This window comes from Gavialis gangeticus, unplaced genomic scaffold, assembly GCF_001723915.1.
Source record: "Gavialis gangeticus isolate Ggan-Ray unplaced genomic scaffold, GavGan_comp1, whole genome shotgun sequence".
Lineage (NCBI taxonomy): Eukaryota > Metazoa > Chordata > Crocodylia > Gavialidae > Gavialis > Gavialis gangeticus.
The window spans coordinates 67,900,266-67,901,786 of NW_017729032.1; the positions used below are offsets into that span (position 1 = coordinate 67,900,266).

At 38.6% G+C, this 1,521-nt stretch overlaps 1 protein-coding gene across 1 annotated transcript in view; it reads right to left on the bottom strand.

The window, feature by feature from the left end:
* The window catches only part of SLC25A30 (solute carrier family 25 member 30), a 29,559-nt gene that overhangs the window by 5,548 nt on the left and 22,490 nt on the right, over positions 1–1,521 (bottom strand). The window contains exon 7 of the mRNA XM_019525017.1: positions 270–394. Within this exon, the coding sequence (XP_019380562.1) occupies positions 270–394 (125 nt within the window). The remainder of the gene's footprint in view (positions 1–269; positions 395–1,521) is intronic.

The window sequence follows — 1,521 nt, forward strand, 5'->3', positions numbered from 1 at the left end:
AGGTTAAAGACTGGATGGTGGTACACATTTAAATGGGTTATTTTTAAGTTAGCAGATACATGTTATTTTGAGCCTTCCAAACAACCCCAATTTCAAACCAATATCTACAAAAACAAAAGACATATGAGCTGTCAAACATCAAGGGATAAATCCCACAGCAATGCATGGGGATTTATCCATTCACCTGCTATTAACATCAACTTTAATCATATGCAATTCACTCTCTGCGAAATACTTTGAAACATCTATCCTTCTATCTGCAAACTTACAGGAAGTGAGTATACACAGTATCTCCCATGAATCCAGACATGATTATATGCTTCTTGGCAAGATCGTAGACCGGCAGCTCCACTCCAACAACAATAGCAGCTCTCTGAGCTGTTAGAGACACCCCCTGGCAAAACACGAATTGTTCTTTGTTTAAATATTTTTAATACATCATTTGTGTCTGATCCAAAACAACTCGGACATCACATTTGAGATGCTGAGCTCCTGATTCCCCCAAACTAGTCATTTCTTGACTCCAGCAAGTGAGTTATCTTTAAATAATTATTTAAAGATAGGCAGCATTGGGTTTCAATGGGTGGGGAAAAGCAGTGCTTATGAAAGATTCCAGATGACAGTCCAGAGACTGAAGTTAATTCAGAAAAGCAGGGATTTCTGATAATCTTTTATTTGTCCAATTGTATAGTTGGGAGAAGTGCTAGACAAGGTTTCAGGTACAAAGTGCCCTTCCTCAGATTTGAGGAGCAAGTACAGCCTAAGCTAAATACCAGGTAAAGCAGTAACTTGTGTAAAGAAAGTAAGCACTTAAGAGGACTGAAGGAGGGAGAGGTTATCTGAAGTAGCTTTAAAATATTCTGAAGTTACTTCCAATAATTTCTACTGGCTTTTTGTTCACAGCCCTCCTCCACTCTTTTAAGTGACCGTTTTCATTTACATATGGAGCTAAATACAAGTCACTAGTTTATCTAGCATTTAGCTTAGGCAGTAGCTGCTTAGGCTGTAGCTTTCCTGAACCATCATGGCTATGATGCATCGATTCACAAAGCAGTTTCAGCAGGAAATAGCAATACAAATTTCTCCACATGGCCTCAGTCAAGATCTTTCAACCTTGACCTAAAGCTGGTGTTCTCAAGCTGACATCTCAAAGCATGGTGGTCTGTTGATAGCTTGCTGGTCATATGGTGCTGACTCATCTTACTATCAACTGTAAGAAACTGAAGAGATGAGTGAAAAACTAAATGGAACTGATATTTCTTCAGAGATAAACATCAACGGAGAAATACTCATGTATTTTCAACTGAGTTGAAGATCATTACTTTTCCACACATCCAATTTCTGTACAGGGACATTCTCTGATCACAAATGGCATGGGAGGTGGTGAACACTGTGAAGATGTCAAAACCCCGCATCTAGAAGGTTCACATATAGGGGAGGAAAGGTACCCCCTCTCCTCCCATTTCACACATTTTTCAGTGTCAAGTATGGTTAATTGTTAAAAAAAAAAAAAAAAAAAAA